Source organism: Podarcis pityusensis (assembly GCF_964106645.2).
Source record: "Podarcis pityusensis genome assembly, chromosome: 10".
Lineage (NCBI taxonomy): Eukaryota > Metazoa > Chordata > Lepidosauria > Squamata > Lacertidae > Podarcis > Podarcis pityusensis.
Window position 1 is genome coordinate 11,908,392 of NC_138035.1, and position 24,599 is coordinate 11,932,990.

General features: G+C 43.7%; 1 protein-coding gene across 6 annotated transcripts in view; it reads left to right on the forward strand.

Moving 5' to 3' along the window:
• CELF2 (CUGBP Elav-like family member 2) overlaps window positions 1-24,599 on the forward strand; it is a 524,880-nt gene that overhangs the window by 79,178 nt on the left and 421,103 nt on the right. For all 6 annotated transcript variants that reach the window (XM_081022933.1, XM_081022913.1, XM_081022915.1 and 3 more), the window contains exon 2: window positions 11,058-11,093. In XM_081022933.1, coding sequence (XP_080879059.1) covers window positions 11,058-11,093 — 36 coding nt within the window. The remainder of the gene's footprint in view (window positions 1-11,057; window positions 11,094-24,599) is intronic.

Consider the following 24,599-nt stretch of genomic DNA (forward strand, 5'->3'; position numbering starts at 1 on the left):
ACTGGCAAAATAAACCGAAATGTATTGTTTGGAACAAACATACATGTGTGAAGAGGTGCAGATGGGCTGGCTGATATTCAGCGGGTTTGTTGTTTTATGGAAAAACCGAAAACAGGAATTCGCAAGAGGTACCTGCAACCACAAGGTTGCAGTCTGTTGCGTTCCTGTTCAGTGCTTTAAGCAGTAAACATGCCCATCTCTACAATACTCCATTACATTCCATGTTCTGCCTGCCTTTCTGTCCCTGCACCTCCCAAGAGGCAGTCAGCATTCTGTTGCCACTTAGCATACCCGGGTCCTCATTGGGCTGCTTGCCCCCCCCCCCCCACGTAAGCTTCATACCTAGGTTAATTTATTTTGGGCACTTCTGCAAATTGTGAGGTTTTTTCAAGTCTGCTAATCCCACCCTCGCAGGGGTGCCAACTTGAATAAAAATTGGGAGTGTTATGTACTTAAGTTCTCACCCTGGGCCAGCAGGGGGATATTGTAGATAGTTTTCACTCAGGTCCACATATGCAAATAAGGGATTGAAAGTGACCTAGCTGCAGAAAGTTGTTACAGTTGCGTTGTACTGGAGCTCTAGATAAGCCGGCTGGCTGAACCTTTCAGTTCAGTTCTGTTCTGGCCTGTGAATAAACGAGAGCTGTTTGAAGAATCGCTGTGTCATCTGGTATGTTCACCCACAACTTAACGGGGGGGGGCAGGTAAACCCTACCCCACATAATCAATCACAATAGTGGCCGCATGCCAAATATTTGAATGGCAATGGCCATCGCCTTGGGGTGCAGCCCCCTCAAATATTTTATTGAGGGGAAGGGATCTTGGCCCCTAGGAGCTGGCTCCTGTTCTCCCTCATATATATGGATGCTGTTTGCCTCTGTTGGTATGATGTGAGACTTAATCTCAGGATTGTGGGTTTGAGACCCACACCAGGCATTGCAAAGTGTTGGTGCTGACCTTTAAAGCCCTAAACAGCCTTGGCCCTGTATATCTGAAGGAGCGTCTCCACCTCCATCATTCTGTCTAGACACTGAGGTCCAGCTCCGAGGGCCTTCTGGCAGTTCCCTTGCTGTGAGAAGCGGAAGTTACAGGGAATCTGTCAGAGGGCCTTCTCGGTGGTGGCGCCCGCCCTGTGGAACGCCCTCCCGTCAGATATCAAAGAAATAAGCAACTATCTGACTTTTAGAAGACATCTGAAGGCAGCCCTGTTTAGGAGAGTTTTTAATGTTTGATGTTTTATTGTGTTTATAATATTCTGTTGGGAGCCGCCCAGAGTGGCTGGGGAAACCCAACCAAATCGGTGGCATATTATTATTATTATTATTATTATTATTATTAATAATAATAGGACTAGATGATCCTCATGGTCCCTTCCAACGCTATAGTTCTACAATTCTGCAAGCACTCACAGCACTGCTACCAGAACAAACTGGAAGAAAAGTAGTACAATGGGACTTCGGGTACAATGGTACTTCCAGAACGTAATTTGTTCTGGAAGCCCGTTCTTAACCTGAAACTGTTCTTAACCTGAAGCACCACTTTAGCTAATGGGGCCTCCTGCTGTCGCTGCGCCACCACCGTGCGAATTCTGTTCTCGTCTTGAAGCAAAGTTCTTAACCTGAGGTATTATTTCTGGGTTAGCGGAGTCTGTAACCTGAAGCGTCTGTAACCTGAATTATCTGTAACCTGAGGTACCACTGTATAAAGAGTTTGGGCTCAGGCCAAAGAGACTATAGTTTAAATGCCAACTAGTCTGTGTGTGTTGTTACCGCTGCTGTTCTGTGAAATGGAATTGCAGCAACTCAGGACTTGGATATTGAAAGAGGTGGTTCTTTATACTGACCTTAACATTAATTAAAGTGATTTGCAAGCTGCTTTTAAAGGCTCCATTGGTGCCAGAAGGTGGGACAATATAAGAGCTGTATATATAAATGGGGGGGGGGTTGGGGGGTTGGAATCCTATTGATGGTTTTAATGATTTTTCATTTTTATTAAGCTGTCTCGAGTGCTGGAAGAGGATGGGGTAGAAATTAATAATCCACAGAGGATCCGGCACGACTGCTGTAGTCTCAGTCTATTGTTACATGCAGACAAAGGCATTTGACCTTGAACTGAACATCTTGAATAGGATTGCTAATTGGCAACAGCTCTTTAGAAAAATAAAATATAAAAATCTGGATTTATTTCTTGCCACATACATGCACAGCCGCATGTGCTGTGGTGAAAATAAATGGCATCATTCTCAATTCAAAACCTTGCTTGCGGCAGTTCTTCCTCAACGCTCCCAGCGCTGCTCATTTTCAGCAATAAAGTATAATTTTTTTCTGGGGGGGGGGAGGCCTTGGTGACATCTATAATTACATTTAATAATAAGTTCTCACAATCTGATTTTTGGGGGTGAGTGGGATTCTCCCACCATTAAAAAACAACAACAGCAACACCAAACTGATAAATTGGCCTTTGATAACACAGTGGAAAAAGCTGCATAGTTCTTGTTATAAGATTTGCCATTTTCTTAATTCAACTACAGAAGATGGTTCCTAAGTGGGCATGGAGGAAACTGCCAATTTCGGTTTTCCTCCTTAAGTTTGGCTCATCACATTTTCACATCAGTTTGCTTGGGGGGGGGGGAAGTCTCTCAGAAATACTTCAGCATTTTAGTGCACCTTTCTCCTGATATGCGGATTTTTCTGTGCAATTTTGCCTTATACACACATTTCCTGGAAGCTGGTTTGTGATTTGTAATACATTTTGTGGTGCTATTGTCAATAAGGATATGCATTTTAATGCATGCCCTCCCCAAAAAATGTACATTATTTCACACTTTTATATATATTGAAACCATCACTTCTCTGAATTTTTCCCAAATTGTTTCAGTTTCCACATCATGTCAGGAAGTACTAATTGAGCCAAACCGAATTCCTTCTCCCATTTCTGTTCCTAAGCCTTGCTGGTTGCCTTCTCTCTGTGTCTCTCTCCTCTCTCGCACATCTCCTTTCCTCTTTCCCTTCTCTGTATCTGACAATATTGCTGGGTAAATGAAGATTTCTGTGTCATCTTCCCAACTTCGGTGACACTCCTCCCAGGCTGGTTAGACTTGCCGTTTCTGAAGCCCAAATAAGTGAGCTTTTAATGAGCGCGAAGGCTCATTTAATAGTTGGTTCGGGTACTTAGTAGTTCCTCTTATTTAACGGTGGCAGAATTATAGCACATGAAGGGCGGGGTGATTAATAGACCTACCTGTACATAGTGAAGTCTAACAGTTCCTTAATGGTGCAAACTGCCTTAAGCATTTATTATTGTTTGGGGAGAGAGAGTGGGGAGGAGGCAGATGTCTAGTTGAGTGGTGATGCATTGTCGCTGAAGTAAATCACTGCTCCAAAATAATAGTGCTGGATTTTAGTGAGAGTTGGGGCCTTTCAGCTGAATTGAGATCCAGCTCAAGTATTTGCAAGCTTTTTCCAAGGTGCGGGGAGCTCATCTGGATTTTGGAAAGTTGGCACCTGGCTCATAACATGGATATATGCACGGTCAGGGGGAAAACAATGCTGTCCAGGGTTGTAAAAACTGCGGAGAGAATAATTAGGTGCACTCTTGCCACCTTGGATCAAATCTACACTTCCAGGTGACATAAGAAAGCTGCAGAGATAGTGCAGGATAATACACACCCCGGAAATGATCTCTTTCAGCTTTTGCCTTCTGGAAGAAGGTACAGGGTTATAAAGACTAGGACTAGCCACCTGAGAAACAGTTTCTATCCAAATGCGATTTTGGTTTTAAATGAAGTGTAAGGTTGTCTCTAGGGACACGGGTGGTGCTGTGGGTTAAAGCACAGAGCCTAGGACTTGCCGATCAGAAGGTTGGCGGTTTGAATCCCCATGACGGGGTGAGCTCCCGTTGCTTGGTCCCTGCTCCTGCCAACCTAGCAGTTCGAAAGCACGTCAAAGTGCAAGGAGATAAACAGGTACCGCTTCGGCGGGAAGGTAAACAGCGTTTCTGTGTGCTTCTCTGGTTCGCCAAAGCAGCTTAGTCATGCTGGCCACATGACCCAGAAGCTGTACGCCGGCTCTCTCGGCCAATAAAGCGAGATGTGCGCCGCAACCCCAGAGTCAGTCACGACTAGACCTAATGGTCAGGGGTCCCTTTACCTTTACCTTTACACTTTAAAAGCTGATAGGTTTCCATGCGGCTCCCAGGTGGTCACACATCTGTGTGTTGACTTGGTCCAGACCAGCATACCTTTGGTAAGGCTTGTGCATCTTTAGCAAAACCCCATGTATATTCAGACCACACTCCTCCTATAGTTTCTTCTGGGACATGCCTTGTTTCATGTGGGAGAGGGAAAAGGATATGAGGAGGGTGGGGGAAGGGAGGGAAACATTCTAGGAGGACCCTTTGCTTTTGGTACATGTGTCAAAATAAAGTGAATAGCTGCCAGAGCTGCAGAGCAGATGGTTTTAAGAAAATATGAGTACATGTTGGGTGTGGAAAGCAATACGACTCTGTGGAATCAGATTTGCCAGATCTGTAGGGAGTCTCGTGCAGAATCCATCTCCTTTCCAATAGGGATAATATTCTGTAGGAGGAAAACCTTGCAAGTGTAGAGGTGGGAGAATACTGAAGGAGCAGGAACGTGGTACAGCCACATGAATTTAAAAGTTGAGCACTTTTAACTTCGCAGCTGCCTCAGTGTGGAGGACAAATGTATAACTAAATTGCACATTCAATGGCCTGTAGGGCACTTAATATTTTCACAGTTACCATTCATGTCAACATTTATCTTGTTTTCAGATTATTACCCTCCGGATATATCCATTCCAGTCAGCCACTGGGGAGGGAGAGATGTCGATTATATTAGATACCTGGATCCAAATACATAACGTTCTGCCTCCTTGACTCTCTTTCCTCCAACATCACTCGCTGCTCTCAGCTTTGGGCTGGTCTGTTTTATTGTGGCCTGCTGCTGACACCTCCTCCCACCCAAAGAATCCCTCTAGCTTCCAACCTTCTCTATTCTTCCCTATTCCCATTTGTGGGCCTTTCTCTCACCAACAACTGCACTGTGACTGATTAGCCTCCCCCCTGTGCTGTGACATCACAGCAGGGCAGCCAATGCCAAGGCAGCACCTGTTACGTATAAAAGCATAGGCTGTGTGAATATGTTGACTACTTGTCAGCGTAGCTCCTTGTACTTACAAAGCTGTAAAATTTGTAAAGCATACGGCTTTACCTCTGCAGCTAAAGAAACATTGGATTAGTGTCAGGCTGATGGCTTCTCATTCTATGTACTGAGTTTATATGCAAGATTACCTCCTAACTGCTGGTTGTACTTATTTTCTAGGCAGGCCAACAACTCTTTCTTTTGAAAGCAGGTGTAACATCCCTGCTATTCTGCTCTAAGATTTGCAGTTCTGAAAATTATAGTATTTGGAACCTGGATAACACACACACACACATGCAGATTTTCTTGTGGTTTCCGGTATTTTTTAGCGGACTATTTGAGCCTGAAGACTGCGTAAAATGGTTTTTCGTTTTTCTCTCCTTGATCGCTGCGAGGAGTTCCTTTCTTGTTATCAGAGCTATTGGCAGCTGTTGGGTGGGTCAGAACCAGCGACTCAAGAGTGGAGATGGTGCCTGATTTGAACTGAGCCAGAGACTGATCTGAGGCGGAGAACTGCAACACACTGGGCTGGTCCTTGTGTAACTTCCTCCTGCAGTCAGCCCAATGCATAGGGGGTTGGGCCATGGTGTTGCACAAATCCAACTCATCCCACCCAGAATTTCATCCCCACCCTATGAGGATGGACTGTCTAATTTTGGTGTGCATGTGTACAAATGGCGTGGCTCACGTTATTGCTTCTCCTGATTAGTCTCCTAACGCAAGAAAGTTGTATGCACAGATATGGTTTCACAGCAATTGCTTGGAAGACTATGGCACATTATGCCCCATAACTTTCTGGGTGGGTTTGAGATTTGTTGGGTTTTTTTTAATAGTAAAAGATCAGAATCTGGGGCACTACTGGAAGCCTTCACAGGCACCATGGTGCCCATGGGCACCAGGTTGGTAACCCTTGGTCTACATTTGTTGTTGTTTAGTCGTTTAGTCGTGTCTGACTCTTCGTGACCCCAGAGCATGCCAGGCACTCCTGCCTTCCACTGCCTTCTGCAGTTTGGTCAAACTCATGCTGGTAGCTTCGAGAACACTGTCCAACCATCTCGTCCTCTGTCGTCCCCTTCTCCTTGTGCCCTCCATCTTTCCCAACATCAGGGTCTTTTCCAGGGAGTCTTCTCTTCTCATGAGGTGGCCAAAGTATTGGAGCCTCAGTTTCAGGATCTGTCCTTCCAGTGAGCACTCAGGGCTGATTTCCTTCAGAATGGATAGGTTTGATCTTCTGGCAATTCATGGAACTCTCAAGAGTCTCCTCCAACACCATAATTCAAAAGCATCAATTCTTTGGCGATCAGCCTTCTTTAAGGTCCAGCTCTCACTTCCATACATCACTACTGGGAAAACCATAGCTTTAACTATATGGACCTTTGTCGGCAAGGTGATGTCTCTGCTTTTTAAGATGCTGTCTAGGTTTGTCATTGCTTTTCTCCCAAGAAGCAGGCGTCTTTTAATTTCATGACTGCTGTCACCATCTGCAGTGATCATGGAACCCAAGAAAGTAAAATCTCTCACTGTCTCCATTTCTTCCCCTTCTTTTTGCCTGGAGGTGATGGGCCCAGTGGCCATGATCTTCGTTTTTTTGATGTTGAGCTTCAGACCATATTTTGCGCTCTCCTCTTTCACTCTCATTATAAGGTTCTTTAATTCCTCCTCACTTTCTGCCATCAAGGTTGTGTCATATGCATATCTGAGGTTGTTGATATTTCTTCCAGCAATCTTAATTCCGGTTTGGGATTCATCCAGCCCAGCATTTCGCATGATGAAGTCTGCATATAAGTTAAATAAGCAGGGAGACAATATGCAATATACAATATACAATATTGTATATTGGTCTACATTGATTGGCATTTGATTAGGGCTTTAAGAGAAGGAGTCTTTCATAGCCCTACCTGGAGGTGCTGGGGATTGAACCTGGGACCTTTTGCATACTAGACAGATGCTCTGCCACTGAGCTACAGTGCTATATCCCTGAGTTGGTCAGATTAATGAACCCTTTGCTCATCTGGCTTGCCAGTGGCATCAGTTCTAGCAGTACTTGAAATAAGGATTTCACATCATTGTAGCAGCTGATAAAAATGGACTGCTGCAATGTTCCTTCCTTCATTTGCAAATGGGGTGATGGGGGTCCTTGGATTTGTCGTGCCTTGCCTGCAGGCTGAATTTTAGAATGTCTGGCGTTGAAAGCTACAAGGGAATAATACACCTGGCCTTTTCATCTATTGCTCTTTTCCCTTTGTTTCTTTCTTTCTTCTTTTTTATGCCGCGCTCTCCTGACTTATGACCTGCATTCTTGGATTTGAGCATGACGTCCTAAGTCATTACCCTTCTGCTGCCATGTATAATGCTAAAGTGAGAGTTTGATCTGCCGAAAGGGTGACATTTTTATTTGAGCGCAATTAAGCACATGAAAGATTGCTGCTGAAATATGTGAGTCAGCAGCTCACTTTATTCACCGCAAAGGGGGTTACGCACATCTCAAAGCTTCTTTCTTCTCCCTCAAGGCTTGTGTTTACTTCCATTACAAGTGGAAGAAACATCATCCAGTGCCCCAATTCTAGCATCATTCTGGGGTATTATATGAGTACGTTGATAAGGGGAGTGATGGTGGCTGCCATGAAAAGCAGTGGAGGATATTCTGAGATGATTCTGCAGAGTAGCTTCTTTTCCCTCCAAGGAGATGTGAGAGAAAGAATCTCAGACATATTGCTTTGGGGAGCATAAGCCAACCCCTGCTGGATCTCAGGCCAAAGGCCCATCTAGTCCAGTGTCTAGTTCCCATGATGGTGCTCTGAATGGAGGACCAGACTACAACAGCACTCTCCCCTCCTGCAATTCCCAGCAAATAGCATTCAGAAGTAAAGGTGAAAAGGTAAAGGACCCCTGGACGGTTAAGTCTAGTCAAAGGCGGCTATGGGGTTGTGGCGCTCATCTCGCTTTCAGGCCAAGGGAGCCAGTGTTTGTCCACAGACAGCTTTCCGGATCATGTGGCCAGCAGGACTAAACCGCTTCTGGTGCAATGGAACACCGTGACGGAAACCAGAGTGCATGGAAACGCCATTTACCTTCCCGCCACAGTGGTACCTATTTATCTACTTGCACTGGTGTGGTTTCGAACTGCTAGGTTGGCAGGAGCAGGGACAGAGCAACAAGAGCTCACTCCATTGCGGGGATTCAAACCGTCAACCTTCCGATCGGCAAGCCCAAGAGGCTCAGTGCCTCTGACAGTGGTGGGAGCACGTACCCAGTGGAAGAATGTTTCCATTTTGGCCTGGTCCTAACACACACACACACCCTCCACCCCTTTATGAAAGTTAAATCTAGATAGGATGCACTGAGGCTGAAAGGCTGCAGCAGAAGCTGGCACCGCTTTGTAATGGGAAAATGTTAGGGGAATTCCAGGACGGAACAAATGAAAACTCCCACCTGATGCAACATGCCTTCTCCATTGTTGACCAGATTACTTTCCCTGCAAATCATGCAAGCAGAATATGATGGCAATCACATTCCCTGTTGATCATCCATGCCTCCTGGTTAAGAAGTTGTGTCTGAGCAGGTATTTGCTGCACCAACTAAAAGGGGAACCTTCCGAAGCTGGCGAATAGTGGTCCGTCATCATGCTGTTTGATGTTGTCCCAGCTTGTCTTTGTAGCTTAGATTTTCATTTGTCTAATGGAGCAGAGTTTATAGAGCCGTTATCAGGCAATGACATCATATGGTACAACTCATCTGTGGCTATGTAAGATCCAAATGCTTTTGACTTTTAAGATGCCATCAGCCTAACTGTGTGTGTACTGTAGTTCTGCTGGAGTACAAGGTGTGGTATTAAATGCAATTTGGTATTTTTAATGTTTTAATTTTAAAGATAGGCTTTCTAGCCCTCATCAGCAGTGGCTGGCAACCTGGGACTCCCCCAAGCTCATCATCTCAGCTAATTCCCCTACCCTGCCCCCAGCAAGCAGCCACTTGTCTCACCTGCTGAAATCCCAGAAACTAGAGAATTTTGCTGAATAACAACAACAAAAGTCACTCGCACACAAACCGTAATCCATGAATGAGGTATTCTCCCCATTGCTGTAACCTCACTTGGAACCATATAGTAAATGATGAGGAAGAAATCTGATAAGTAATATGGGAGCCACTCATCGAAGAGGACAATAAGTTAAAAAATCAGTGGACCCAATCCCTGCAGCATGTTCCTTTAGCTTCAGCCCAGGAACTAGTACAAGCACTAATACAAGATATCATTCTATAATCGCATTCATGGGAAAGGACACCCCCTGCCACCATGAAAATAATCATTGGCTTGCTCTCACTGGGTTGCTAAGGAACAAATTTTAATCCTGATTGGAGGACTCAATTAAAACATGTGCCTGGGCCTAGAACTGGCCAGGTCTGCACTAATGTTGATAGGATCCCCCAACTGGCGCATGGTTCTCTCTCCATCTTCCTTTTAGCCTTTCTCCAGACCTAGTCCAATTCTCAAATACCGGAGATTATCCAGTTTCTTTATCCTTATTATATACATAATTCATCTTTTCCTGGTGCAGGATTTGGATTGCAGAGGTACCGAATTTGTTTTTTTAAGTGGAGTTAATTAAAATTTAAAAAACCAGATTCCATATTATCTTCTTTGGTATGTTAATGGGAGGAAGAATAGCTCAGTGACAGAACATATGTTTTCCATGCAGAAGATCCCAGGCTGACTCACAGGTAGCTCTAATTAAAATAATCAGTTAGGAGGTAATTTGAAAGACCCCTGCCTGTACCCTTGGAGAGTTGCTGTCAGTCAGTGTAAGTTAGATGGAGAAATAGTCAGAGATTATATAAGACAACTTCTGATGCTCCCTCCTTGCATTCACTGTACAAACATTTTATTTCTGTGGTCATGTCTACAATCAAACCAAGGTTACATTTCTTGAGAGTTTTGTCATTGTTCCTGTTTACATTGATAATGCAGAGACAGGAGAGGACTTGGAAAGGGTGAAGCTGACAATTTTGGTTTCTTTTGGTTTCTCATTTCCCCCCAGTCTTTAGTTCTCCGCATTTCCACAGCCGTTCGCAAAATGTTGCTTCTCAAAGTCCTCATGAAAATTCACCATTGGATTTCTCCTAGTGATGGAATTTTCCCTAATACAATGCATTTTTTGCAAGCTTTCCCACTAATATATGCATCTTTCTGCACGCTTTACCCCAGTATATGCGTTCTTTGTGCGCATTACCTAGCTGGAAATCTGCATTGCAAAATTTGGAGAAGGAAAGATGCGTTGCAAAATTTGCATTGCAAATTTCGAAGGGTGGCCGTGTTTGGATTCGTTTCTGAAAAGCACCAATTAGGTAGTTCTCATTGAAATGCAAAGTGAATTGGATGTCTTCCCCATCCCAAGAGAGGGCACCCAAATGATGCACTGAAATAATGTGCATCTGTGTTGTAAATGTGTATTGATTGTACGGCGGCCTCCGTCCTTAGAGGACAATGCATATTGCTTACTTCGTAATACAATAAGTCCACCCTGAGGCCTTTTCAGACTCCTCAGCCCATGGTGTTGAGTAAAGTCATGGGCATCTGCCCCCAAGTCCTGCCCTGATGGCGCTGCTGTAAATAAAGGCAGGAAGCTGCTGCAAACTGCCTGTGCGCAACACCCTGTACAAAATTCAGAAATAAGAAACAGGCTAATTCCTGATGCATCCGTTCCACTTCGGAGCATCAAAATCTGGGTAGACATTTGTGTGTGAATTTTGGAAACATCCCTAATTAAAGCTGGCTGCTTTCAACGTATGTCTTAAGTTCTTGTTACCCTTCCCAAAGTCATTAGGAATAAGCTCTTTTAAATACTAACGAAGTTTCCCTTCTGTGTATCTTCCCTTTTTTTCTTTTTTCTTTTTGTAGAGAGACCGCCACAGAGTTGTCTGGAACACTACCAAGGTAAGCAAGCTGTTCTGCTAAACCAAATCTGTGTGTTGGCTTTGGGGAGCTGCTGAAGGGAACATGCAAACCCTCTAACTGAAGCATCCAAGACAGCATGTCAAGGGTTTAAGGAAAAAAAGAGAACATTTGTATGTGAAACAATAGTTACAAAATATGCGGGGGATTTTTTTTTCCAGGGGGGAGGGGAGACCATTTGGCAGGCAGACGCAGCTGCAGAACAGCTCTGTGGAATGGTAGATCTTGCGTGAGTGAGTGTGTGCATCTCTCTAATTGATAGGCTACATGCTGCCCTAAGGAAGTAAATCTTGGATGAACTGCTAGGTTAAGGCTTGGAACACTTAACTGGTAACCTCAGTTTGCTTTTGGATTTTTGTCTGTATGGTTGACATTTAAGAAGAACCAAGATTGTTCCAAAGGCCCCTGTGAATCTTTTTAAGAGACTAGAGAGGGAGAATTATTTCCCGACAAGGGACAGATTCAGCATAGTTGCCCTTAGGTGTTGTAAAATCATTGAAATGTAGAGTTGGATATGATTCCGAGGGCCATCTAGTTCAACCCTCACAGATAAAGAATCCTTGACAAATAGCCATCCAAACTGCCATATTTTTCACTCTGTAAGATGCACCAGACCACAAGACACATAGTTTTTAGAGGAGGAAAACAAGAAAAAAATATTCTGAATCAAATGTTGTACTAAACTATTTAATAAACTACCGGTATATCAGAATAATATTTCAACCATGTAAAGTGAACAGCAATCAACAGTGCCATTAAGAACCATCATCACTGTCATTAACAAATGAAGAGTGACTTTATCCCCTAGTAAGGGGGGCAGGCAATGGAAATATACGAGCTTCCCACATTGAGTCCCTTAGATCTAAGGACTGTATGGTTTGGACCTACACAATTATTTCAATAAAGCCAAAAGAAGTGGGACTTTCTTCCTTTTTCTTCATTGCAGAGAGCTCTGGGGGCTTTCATATGAGGGAGGAATGAGGGAGAAATCTGATTCAATCCCCATTTAAAGTCCAATCTACCTAATTCACACCTTCGTACACAACAGAAGGACCAAACCACAGCCGCCCTTCAAATTTCACACTTCTGCAAAGGAAGGCACTACTGCCCCTGCAAGACCAGTGGTGGAGGGAGGGTCTTGCATGGCGGCACATCACCTGTGGGGACGTGGGACATCGCCCATGCGAGAGTCCCAATGGGGTGGATGAGCGTGGGGGCAGAGGGATTACACAGCTCCCACTGTGCTTGCTTTACACCCGTGTAAGCGGCTTCTGTCCCGCTTTGCTGCTTTAAAGCGAGCCGTGGAGGAGGGAAGGATGGGAGTCCGTGGAGGAGGGAAGGATGGGAGTCACACGCATGCGTGGAAACGGCGAATCGCGACCTGCACACGCGGAGACATGCGGACATGGGTTGCGTTCACTTCTGGATGCGAACGGGGCTCCGGAACGGATCCCTTTCGCATCCAGAGGTACCACTGTAATAATAATAAAAACAATAAAAACCACATTTACTCGACTGTAATGTGCCATCAAATCTAATGTGCACCCTAACTTTTGCAAAGTAATTTGGCAAAAAAAGTGTGCATTAATGTTCGATTAAATATGGTATTACATGGCCTTTACTAACAGGTTGTGAAGCGGGTAACAACAATGTATAATTCAGGGTTAAAACAAATTGCAGACACTAGAATAAGGTTTATTCACCATGTCGATGAAGCTTCTGTTATGCTTCCATATGCCTTGCCTACACAAGGTCCCAGGTTCAGTCACAGGTGGGAATGGGAGAGATTCCCCTGTCTGCAACCCTGGAGAGCTGCTACCAGTCAGCATTTACACCACTGAGCTAGATAGACCAATGGTCTGACTCAGTATAAGGTGGCTTCCTCTGTTTCCCACCTCTCTCTTTTCCAAGGGATAGCTCAATTGGTAGACCATGAAACTCTTAATCTCAGGGTTGTGGGTTCGAGACCCACGTTGGGCAAAAGGTTCCCACATTGCAGGAGGTTGAGCTAGATGATCCTTGTGGTCCCTTCCAACTCTACAGTTCTATGATTCCATATGCCGCCATCTGACTAGGTTGCCCCAGCCACTCCGGGTGGCTTCCAGAAAATTAAAACACAGTAAAACATCAAACATTAAAAACTTATCTGTACAGGGCTGCCTTCAGATGTCTTCTAAAAGTCAGAGAGTTGTTTATTTCCTTATGAAGCATTTATTTCTATATACCGTATTTTTCCGTGTATAAGACTAGGTTTTCCCCCTAAAAATAATGTCAAAAATTAGGGGGTGTCTTATACCCTGGGCCGTCTCCCCCTATTTTCTTAAATCTGAGTCCCCAAAAATAAGGGGCGTCTTATACATGGGGGCATCTTATAGACAGAAAAATATGATACGTGTTTGTGTACACAGAATATATCAGCCTGCTGTACAAAGATTGAGTCAAATCTGTTGTTCCTCTCACTTCTCCCTCACCCTCCACCTTCCACTCTCATATGGCCCCTGGAAGGCTGTTCAGGAAGCAATGTGGCCCTTGGGTTTCAAAAGCTTCCTTACCCCTCTCCTAGGATCAGATGATGCTGCTTCCTGAACTCTGTTGATATCTGTGTTTTGGTTATGAAATAGCATTGGTGTTGCATTTTGCAGCGTATAATCCCCAGCAAATTCTTCATGTCCCAAAGTTGTGCTAATGTAGCCTGTCGTTCGTCCCTCACAACCAGTGAATTATCACAGACCTGCAGGTGTTTTAGAGGTAAATTCAGAAGTTGCCCCGTTTGCAAAGCAACCAAACGCTTGAAACTCACATGGGCACAGAAGCTTGCTTTATGCTTTGCTCCTCATTCCACTGTTGCCTGTTCCTTATTATTCCATCAAATGGCTTTTCTTTTTTTTAATGAGCTTCATGAAGTGGCAGGGAGACGGAGGGAGAGAAAAGGGGTTCTTCGGTGAATATTGTATTGCAATTTGATGTTTATTCATAATGAAAAATGTGCAGCATGGAAACAGAGATACCCTCATTGCAATTATACTACAGCTTGTTAACAACCATTTTCACAATGCTATTTATTATAACCGTGCTTCTGTTTTCCTGCTGGAATGTGTGCAAAGTGTGGCAGAACCTTGCTTTCTGAATAGTGCTGGGCCTTGTTTTGCTAAAGATTTTGATCATATTGATAAGATGTCTTGTCTTATTTTTGTGAGTTCTGGGCAATTTTGCCCTCCCTCCCTAGATAGCAGTCTGGCGAGCACAGTCTTGTTGCATATAAATTGTCTGTTTCCTCTTTCTCTCTTGCCCTGGTTTTTAGACTTCTGATAGCTTCATCTGTGTTGTGGAAACACTCTGGTGCAATTTGAAGCGAGGCAACTGAAGTTATTTTGTTTATTTACCAGTTAATGATAGTCGGAGCATGACACTTTAGTGATTTATTTTTATTCTTCAGAGCTACAAAGGTACAGTTGCTACTGTTTCAAGAAGACGATTCAAAGCAGTAGCAATCTCTAGCTGTGCTGCTGGAATCGCTTCCTAATCATTTAACGGCACATAGGTTCATCCACTGTGTCGTGGGATAAAGGTTTTGAGATCTGTACATGATGATATGTAATTACACCGGATATTGTTAATCTAATTTTGGCTGGCATTTAACTGGCAATGGACATGGTCTTCTTTTTCCAGTAGAAATCAATTAGGAGTAAAAGAAAATTAAAGCCTTTATTTATTTATTTTTAAGAGATGCTTTCAAATGCTTCCATTTCTCCCCTTTTAATAAACTTAATCTCACTTTGAACGCTTGCCTTGTGTTAAAATTAAAATATAGTGGCATGTCACTAGGGAAAAAATAGATTTGTATAAGTAATATGTGACTTATTGAAATGAGAACAAAGAAACACCTGAGATTAATACAGTTGTTTCTCACAATTGTACCTGTTGGAAATCCGCAGTGTCTTAAAAGCCTCCCCCCCTTTTTTGGAAGCCACTTTTCATTACGTGACATAGCTTTCTCTGTCTGCATGCTCTTCTGACCGATTGGTCATTTGTTTTCTGTTTGAAAAGATATCATAGTTGCTTTCTGATGGTTAAAAGCCTGTTGCTTACTGGCTGTCACAGAACAACAATAATTAAAACCTAAAAGGATTAGCTAAGGGTGCAGGCAAACCAATGTTGCTACTACAACAAAGAGCAGCACTACGGAGATTGCTGGGTGGACAATCTAGCCCGCTAGAGGGGAAACAGAGAGAGCTGTGTGTGATTTGTGTCGCCAGCCTCCCTAGCGCTGTCCTGATAAACATGTATTCTCAGTAAGTGTCCTTAATCATGAAAAAAATGACTGCTTCAGCAATCTCAGATATAGCTAAAGTTGAAAGACTAAAAGAGTGTCAGGAGCTCAGCCTACACTCGAGTAGGACCCTGGCAGAGACACATGCCCAACTGGCATGTTCTCTCCCTCCTGGTCTTTTGTTTGGGAGCTTCAAAAGCTCTCTTCTGCCCGAACATCACAGCGACCGATGCCAACCGACACCGGCACACAGGGATCCGGAGAGTTTTCGCAGTTGCGTAATAGACCTCAGCAACTCAGCATTTTGGCTAATCGACTTTATTTACATATAAACACACACAGAGCACTGCAACATGGCTCCCTCTCTCTCTAGCATCAGACAGCAAAGAGGAAAAGAACAAAGGACAATAGTCCCACTTCATGGAACACAGCAACACAGACATCCTATCTTCGTCACTTCCCACTCAGTGGAATCAAAACATATACCGCCTGTGATGACAACAATCCCATGACTGTAATCACGGAGCAGGAATTCTAACAAGTAGTTGACCCCCACTCCTCTGTTCTACTTGTTCCAGGTTAAAGAAAGGACATGGGCACTCAGATGTTCTCTTTGGTGCGGGGCACAACTATGGTGACTTGGGACTTTATACTTGCCATTGATACAGGGTGTGTGCATGGCTGGTTGTGCATGTTCAATTGGTGCTAAGGTTGGCAAAGTGGGTTCCACCCTCCTGTGCAACAGAATGTCATCAAGTCCTGTCACTTTCAGACAGACACTTTCAGACATGCGACAGTGTGCTAGCTGCTCCGATATCTGAGCATCTGGAAGATTATTTTTCCTAAAAGAGACCAGGTTACCTGAAATGCTGCCTGCTTCAATGTAGACCTGAAAGATGACTTGGCTTGCCTGGGGGAAATCACACGCTATCATAGGGCAATGACCACACAAAAGGCGTCTTCTGCTGTTGCCCCTGTTCTGTGGAGTGTCCTTACCTCTGCCATATGTGAAGCAGCGACCATCACTTGCTTCAGATGTCTTGTTGCCCAGGCTTTTCCTGAACCCTAAGATTGGGCCCAGTTTCACATGTTTGAATTGCTGCTTTATTTGCATTGGTATACTTTTTGTATTGCTTGTATTTACTGGTTTTAGGCTGCGTTTTTTGCTTTCACGATGCAGAATTTAAGCGGTATATAAATGCTTGTAAGTACAATGAGTGAATTAGCTTTTGAAGATAGAAAAGTTTTAAAAAGAGATTTAAAAGGCAGAAGCAGGGACTTGGGGAGGCCTTGGACTTGTAAGGGGGTCCCTAGGACTGCGGAGTCTAGTGTGGACTATCATGGGTAGGCAAACTAGGGCCGGGGCCGGATCTGGTCCAATCGCCTTCTAAATCCGCGGACGGTCCAGGAATCAGCATGTTTTTACATGAGTAGAATGTGTCTTTTTATTTAAAATGCAGCTCTGGGTTATTTGTGGGGCATAGGAATTTGTTCATTCCCCCCCCCCCCAAATATAGTCTGCCCCCCCCACAAGGTCTGAGGGACAGTGGACCGGCCCCCTGCTGGAAACGTTTGCTGACCCCTGGAATAGATGATCTGATCTGGGTCATGTTTTTCCTATCCTCTCCCATCGCGATAGCAAACTCACTGAGCTGCAGGGTTGCTACGCTGAATTGGGAGCAGATAAAAGCCTTGGCCTTGCCACCACCATCACATTCAAACTTTCCATTCTTAAGGTTTGGCTGCCATCAACAACGACCTCTCCCCCCAATGTTTAAGCACACAAACGTGCATTGGGATGCTGTACCTGTGGCCACTAGCAGTTCCATACATTTTGAGGTAGAAAAACCCCCCAGCAATTTTGCTGCGTGGGACTGGAAATTCACCCAATAATATAGGGGAGAATTTGACACAGGGATGCTGTACCTATCTATCTATCATCTTCTTCTCACTCCTTATTATTGCCAATATCATGTGTTTCTTCCCTTTCCATGACACTACATTTTCTTGTCATTTCTCCTGATATACAATGCAGAGAGGGTCGATAATAATTTGAAAGAAGGATTTCAGCTTCTAATCCTTTGTTCTGTTCACCTGTGCATTTGGTCCTGTTCTTTGTCTGCCTTTTTCCTTCCCCCCTCATGGCAAACAAGGTTTCCTTCACATACTGGGGCATCAAGGAAAATATCTCCGCGTAGCAAACCTTTATAATATTGTGAAGCTGTTCATTGCCTGACCTATTTAGAGTACTCAGACTCCTCTCGTTGCAGATGACATAATTAAATTTTAAATGGAACATGATAAAGAAATTATACTGGTGATCTCTAGAGATTTGTATACTCCATTTGGCTCTTTGCAAGTGTGTAACAAAGGCATACTTTAAAATTTCATACAGATCTGGCCTAATTCACCCACCTTTTCAATGACTGTTTCATTTCTGTTCTAAACCCATTTTTTATCATTGTGGTTCTGAACCATCTTCATTAGCAGAATTAACAGGTCAGAGTAAAATCCTTCAAACAAAAATTCAGTCCTCTTGCTTATTTCTTTCAGCATCGAAAATTCAGCTCTGCAGTTCAGCATCAAAACAAAAAAATGTTTTTCCTCCCCATCATTATCTTATAAAGAAAGTCCAAGGAAACTTTTGACTTTGCACTGTGGAATGCTTAGCTTGCATGGTGCAAGGGGAAATGTCCCATGTTCTCATGGGACCAAATGGGGAATTTTAGCCTTTGAATGCATTGCACTTGAAACAAAGGTCTAGTGCAGCTTATATGGTCATAAAGCGTCTGGCTTTGGATTGGCTCCACCTGCTATGGGCAGAGCCAAGGGGTGGAGACCAGAAAGGTAGAGCCAGGGCAGGAACTGGCAGGCTGGGGTTCAGTGTGAAATAATTTGGCAGGTCAGAGCAAAAGCTGACATCATCTCCATTTTGAAAACCCAGTACATTGGTACCTCGGGTTACATACGCTTCAGGTTACATATACATATTCAGGTTACAGACACTGCTAACCCAGAAATAATACCTGGGGTTAAGAACTTTGCTTCAGGATGAGAACAAAAATCACACTGCGGCAGCAGGAGGCCCCATTAGCTAAAGTGGTGCTTCAGGTTAAGAACAGTTTCAGGTTAAGAACGGACCTCCGGAACGAATTAAGTTCTTAACCCAAGGTACCACTGTACTTGTTAGGAATAGACGAGTCTGTCGATTTCCATTTCTCTCTTTTTCTGCTCTTATATTCAGCTCTCCACTTTCCCTCAGCAATTTGTGAATTCTTATAAAAAAAAAAAACCTGTTGAAAGTTTGCTGAGTGAACATTTCTTCTAACTAAACCATTTTTCTATGCAGTTTTGACCAATGCATCCCCCCCCCCCCAGCAGTTGCCCCTAAAGCAGTGTTTCTCCATGTTGGGTACCATGTTGTTGGACTACAACTCCCATCATCCCTAGCTAGCAGGATCGGTGGTCAGGGATGACAGGAGTTGTTGTCCAACAATAGCTGGAGACCCAGTTGGAAAAACACTGTCTTAATATTACACAGTTTTGCATGGCGTTTTCACTGAGGTGCATTTTTATGCACACTTCACCACAGCATATCTTTTTATTTGTACACATTGTTTGACTGGAGAACTGCACTGGAAATTCAGAGCAATGCAATTTTCAAAAAAACAGCTACTAATCTGTAGTTTGCTAAGGGTGCTGAGAAATGTTAGGAGACCAACATTCCCCTCACAGAACTCCAATTCCAAGAGGTCGCTTTGAAGATTGGTTGTTAAATCACTCCAAATTTTAGCTCTTGGGGGGAAACAGGTGTCTCCTAACAACCAACAGCACCCTTAACAAATAATAATAATAAATTTTATTTATATCCCGCCCTCCCCAGCCGAAGCCGGACTCAGGGCGGCTAACAACAATAAAATAATACAACATTCTAAAATCATTTCATTATAACATTAATTCAAATCAAATTGATGGCAACCATTGGGCTAGAGTTCTATGAGGATTACCAAAGGAGGGGGTCAGGCTGTGCCTTGGCCAAAGGCCTGGTGGAACAGCTCTGTCTTGCAGGCCCTGTGGAAAGATGTCAAGTCCCGCAGGGCCCTAGTCTCTTGTGACAGAGCGTTCCACCAGATCGGAGCCACAGCCGAAAAAGCCCTGGCTCTGGTTGAGGCCAGCCTAACCTCTCTGTGGCCTGGGACCTTCAAGATGTTTTTGTTTGAAGACTGTAAGTTCCTCTGTGGGACATACCAGGAGAGGCGGTCCCGTAGGTACGAGGGTCCCAGGCTGTATAGGGCTTTAAAGGTTAAAACCAGCACCTTAAACCTGATCCTGTACTCCACCGGGAGCCAGTGCAGCTTCCGGAATTCTTTGGATGAAGCCGTGACTGTTTAAAGTGGTATGATAGTGCTGTAAATGTATTGTGTGGATGTCAGCATGGTACATATGAGAAACAGTTTTACTACATGTTTCGGGACAGGCTGCCCAAATGCCAAACAGGACAGGGCTCTTGCATGTTTAATTGTTCTGTAGATGTCAGAATGTTGGCAGGTGAAGTTTGCATGACACCCAGAGCCGTCCCTGCCATTAGGCAGAGTGATACAGCTGTTTCGGGCAGCAGATGCTTGCAAAGGGGATACCAAGGTGTCAGAGAACAGAGGTATGTGTGCCCAATGGCCTCCTCCATGCCACGCCTAAGCCATTCTGCTGCCCACAGGTGCCATGGAAATCACCGTCTCACTACTAGTATAGAAAGAAGATTCAGCTGCTGGTCTAGTTGGCTTGTGTACATGAGACAGAGGAGAGGCCATCTTCACCTCGCAGAGAAAAAGGCCCCTCGTCTACAAACTAGCAAAGGTGCAGGAACCCTGCTCTGTTTTTAATCTGGCCAGCCCCCTCTTCAAATGTTTGCTGCTTTCCCCTTCAACACATGGCAGAGTAAAAGGAATCATCTAGTATACCTTGCTTGGATTTTATTTGCCAGGTTTTTGGCACCAGTGGAGCTGAAGCTTGCAAAATTGTATCCGTCTATGCTCAATGAGAAGTCATCCCTGATCTTCCAGAGAAAGAGCACATTTCCATAATGGTTAAAATTCGCCCCTTAGCCAATCACCGCCTGAAATTCTATTTATAATACTTAAGCAACAAGAGAGAGAGAGAGAGAGAGAGAGTGTTGCCCATTAGAATTTAAAACATCTGGAGAAACCTAACTATATCCTTAGTGATTGTTCCTCAGTCTTCAGAAGTCTCCTGGCAAAGAGCCTCTAATTTTAGTAAGCTGTATAATTATCCTATCAAATTACCTGGCATTCAAATTGGCAGCCATTTTTACCACCTGCTGGTGACTATTAGAACACTTTACAAACACTAATGAATTTAGCCTCACGCCATCTACATGAAGCCAGAAAGTTTAGTTCTTATTATGCAGTTGGAGATTCAAAAGGCATATTCATTTAATTTCTGTGTGTCTGTGCATGAGCACAGCCAGGAAAGCTGCCCACCATCTTGTTCCTGGTGTTCCAGCTGAGGTGGTCTTTCCCTCCTTCGCCTGCCATCACAGAATGTTTCAGAAACCACCTTGGCCTGTAGGGACGTGAGAGAAAAAGAAGGCCAGACAACCTGGAAAACTGCTTACAATTCAGTTCCTGGTATTTCAGCTAAGTTGACCTCTCCATCCCTCAAGTGCTGAGCTGCCACTACAGAAGTACTGAGGAACCATCTTTTCCTGAGAAAATGAGAGTTGTTGCTTACAACCTACCCCATGTAGCTCATCTTGTCTGATTTATATCATTTTTAATTGGTGCATATTATTTTGGAAGTTGTATGGAAGTTACTTTGTGATCCTCTGAAAAGCAGTATATGACTATCTAAAATACGTTTCTTGAAAAATGCATGTATGAACACTAGGGATGTAAGTAAGCAATAATTTCTGTTGCAACTCGTCTCATTCGGAGCTGTTTCCATTCTGCTGTGGTTCAGTTCTGCCAAATACTTCAGTTTCCATCAAATACTACATTATTCACCTCACCACCAACTGCTTAATGCAATTTACGAAAGTTGCAAAATTAATGAAATAACAGAATCCACCATTCTAGGGGTGCCAACTTGAATAAAATATCACAGGGGGCCATGTAAGCCCTGCGTCGCATAATCGATCACATGACATGGTGTGTGCACATCATTTGAATATTTATATGGCAGTGCCCATCAACCGGGGGGGGGAGCTGCTGCCTCAAATATTTTATTGGGGGGCAAAGCCCCCTCGGCCCCTCTGAGTTGGTCGACTATACACCATTCATATCAGTGCAAAGGAAACACAATTTAAACGAAGGGGGAAATGTCCCCGAGTATGTAATGTTTGCAGACTGAAAAACTACAAGTAGAGGAATGCCAACTGAATTAATTTCTCTTCCAGACATGGGACAAATGAGTGACCAGAGGCAATTTCCAGTTCTGTTTCCGTTATCATCAGAATTCGCCATCATCCCTAAAGCACGCCAAACATATTTTGAGACATCTGGGGGGGGGGGACATCTGTAAAAGGTGCATCGGCTCTTAGTTAAGTGAAGGAGTTATTTGGATATTCTTCACTGTCCCCCCAGCAAAGTTTATGAGCTTCCATGGCCTGTTGAGCAACTGATAACATACCATTTTAAAAAATATGAATTGTAAAGAAACAGATAATTTAGCTGTATTATCCAAACTGTTCAATATATATGGAAACACAGCAGAACGCAGAAAAACCCAATTGCTCAAGGAAGGTCTAGGTTGCAAAGGAAGCCTTTTTATACTTCTTCCTGTCCAGGAGAAGCCAGTGGCCAGCTTGGGGAAATGGGGCCAGTCGAAGTCCTGGAAGGATTGCATAATAATAATAATAATAATAATAATAATAATAATATATTATTTATACCCCGCCCATCTGGCTGGGTTTCCCCAGCCACTCTGGGCGGCTTCCAACAAAACACTAACATGATTAGAGGGGATCGGTTGGTGGAAGGAATTCAGGTCAGTCAGAAACAATACAAATTAAAAGCTTTCGCAGATGACCTGGTTTTGACCCTGCAGAAGCCAGAGCCCAGTACGAAAAGAGTATTACAACTGATTAATGACTTTGGTCGGGTGGCTGGATTTAAATTAAATAAACAGAAAACTAAGGTTTTGGGGAAAAATTTGACTGATACAGAGTCAGAACGGTTTCAGAATGAGACGGAACTTAATGTGGTTAAAAAAGTAAAATACCTAGGGGTAAACATAACAGCAAAAAATCTAAGTCTATTTAAGGACAACTATGAAAAATGCTGGACAGAAATTAAGAGAGACTTAGATAGTTGGTCAAAATTGAAACTTTCTTTGTTAGGCCGAATTGCTGCTATTAAGATGAATGTATTGCCAAGGATGTTGTTTTTATTTCAAACACTTCAGGTTCTGGACAAAACGGAGTGCTTTCAGAAGTGACAGAGAGACATTTCTAAGTTTGTCTGGCAGGGCAAAAAGCCCAGAATTAAGTTTAAGATATTAACTGATGCAAAACAAAGAGGGGGCTTTGCCCTGCCAGACTTAAGTTGTATCATGAAGCCGCAGCGTTCTGCTGGCTAAAAGACTGGCTACTTCTTGAAGACACTGATGTGTTAGATCTGGAAGGGTTTAACAATGCTTTTGGATGGCATGCATATTTATGGTATGACAAGGTTAAAGGAAGCCTTTTTATACTTCTTCCTGTCCAGGAGAAGCCAGTGGCCAGCTTGGGGAAATGGGGCCAGTCGAAGTCCTGGAAGGATTGCATAATAATAATAATAATAATAATAATAATAATATATTATTTATACCCCGCCCATCTGGCTGGGTTTCCCCAGCCACTCTGGGCGGCTTCCAACAAAACACTAAAATACAATAACCTATTAAACATTAAAAGCTTCCCTAAAGAGGGCTGCCTTCAGATGTCTTCTAAAAGTCTGGTAGTTGTTGTTCTCTTTGACATCTGGTGGGATGGCGTTCCACAGGGTGGGTGCCATTACCGAGAAGGCCCTCTGCCTGGTTCCCTGTAGCTTTGCTTCTCACAATGAGGGAACCGCCAGAAGGCCCTCAGCGCTGGACCTTAGTGTCTGGGCAGAACGATGGAGGTGGAGACGCTCCTTCAGGTATACTGGACTGAGGCCGTTTAGGGCTTTAAAAGTCAGCACCAACACTTTGAATTGTGCTCGGAAACGTACTGGAAACATTAAGGAGCTGCCACATGCAGTTCAGTGATTCACCACGTGGGGCAGCTGTTCTCAGACCCCAGCAGTTCCTAGAAGGAACAAACGCAAACCATTTCCTGTTAGCTCATCTCTCAGTGGAGTCCACCAGCCTCCTCCTATAATATACTCCTGACTGCTCTCCTCGTTCGCCCAGGTACCACAGTTCTGGAAATCAGAACCCAGCAACCTTCCCTTTTTTATTATTTTATTTTAATGCCACTTCTATCAGTCGAAGATGTTTGTTTTCACTTTACGTCTAGGGCTTGCGTACCAAGCTAGGCAAAAAGTAAGAAGTTTTTTAGCAGGAGAGTTTTATTCAGCAAAAATGAATTATTATTAAAGCTATGAACAATCGAATCCCCAGATGTCCCAATTTGAGATCAATGACTGTGAACAATGTGACTTGACGGTGAGCAACAACATGAATTGATTTTATATGCATGTTCTCTCCCAACCTGGGTAGTGGCTCGCGCATTTGAGGTGTGTGTGTGTGTATTTCTATCTTTCTTTAGAAAGCCGATTTACTAGGAACTGACACTACAAGTTATGCAGCTCTAAAAAGTACCTTTTTCATTTTCCTCCCTGAATGCATAAAATCCAACACAAATAGTATATTGCTTTTCCTCCTGCAGCTGCCCAGATATGTCTTGGAAAATAGAGAACAATCACATTTGGGAAGGCTATCCCTCCAGAGAGGTGTCCCCCCCCCCCTTTTCCTGTTATCACTGAAGATGCTGAATGCAATGATAAAAAATAATAATATATTTTAGCGAACAGCCAGCTGTTAATGTTCTTGAGTGCTCTCTCTGACTGCCCCTGGTGCTTGGAACTTCCTCCAAGAACAGCTGTGTGGTAAAACCAACACACACACACACACACACACACACACACATCCCAAAAGGCACATTTTCAGTTATGCTAACAACCAAGCTGTACAAATGTGAAATTGCTTAGCACCCTATCCCTTTCCTGCATTCATCTTCA